This window comes from Eimeria mitis, genomic scaffold, assembly GCF_000499745.2.
Source record: "Eimeria mitis Houghton genomic scaffold, Emh_scaff1113, whole genome shotgun sequence".
Classification (NCBI taxonomy): Eukaryota; Apicomplexa; class Conoidasida; order Eucoccidiorida; family Eimeriidae; genus Eimeria; species Eimeria mitis.
In genome coordinates this window covers 1,806-2,450 of record NW_013567662.1, presented here as the reverse complement: position 1 = coordinate 2,450, position 645 = coordinate 1,806, and the positions used below count along the sequence as shown (strand labels likewise).

Here is a 645-nt window from a genome sequence, read left to right as displayed (position 1 = left end):
AGCAGCAGCAGCAGCAGCAGCAGCAGCAGCAGGAGCAGGGGCGGGAGCAGGAGGGGGAGGTGCAGATGCAGGAGGAAGAGGAGCAGCAGCAGCTGCAGCAGCAGCAGCAGCAGCAGCAACAGCAGCAGCAGGAGGAGGTGGATATACACCCCGCTGTGCTGCAGGCAATACAAAAGTATTGGACTACCTCCCAGCAAAGGTAAACCCTAAACCCTAAACCCTAAACCCTAGATCAGAGGGGTTAAAACCCTAAACCCTAAACCCTAGATCAGATTGCTTAAAACCCTAAACCCTAGACCCCCAAACCCCATATGTGTGTATTCTCTCCGTTCTACAAAAGGGCAGCGAAGTAGAATATTTCAAGCTAGGGTTTAGGGTTTAGGGTTTAGGGTTTACGGTTTAGGGTTTAGGGTTTATGCAGGACGGCACTGACACTGCACGCTTTTCTTAAGATTGGTATTCTGAGGCGGGCGAGGGTTTTGCAGCTGCTCTGTGCAGCGGACCCCGAGGAGCGAGGTGCGTAAACCCTAAACCCTAAACCCTAAACCCTAGCGGGGCTGTTGTTGGTCTTTTCTTGGGGTTTCTGGCGAGGGGTCTAGTCTAGGGTCTAGGGTTTAGGGTCTAGGGTTTAGGGTTTAGGGTTTG

At 52.7% G+C, this 645-nt stretch overlaps 1 protein-coding gene across 1 annotated transcript in view; it reads left to right on the top strand.

Moving 5' to 3' along the window:
* Positions 1–645, top strand: part of EMH_0029840 (uncharacterized protein) — a gene marked incomplete at both ends in the record, with an annotated part of 2,318 nt that overhangs the window by 1,074 nt on the left and 599 nt on the right. The window contains 2 exons of the mRNA XM_013494348.1: positions 3–199; positions 411–516. Of these exons, the coding sequence (XP_013349802.1) occupies positions 3–199; positions 411–516 (303 nt within the window). The remainder of the gene's footprint in view (positions 1–2; positions 200–410; positions 517–645) is intronic.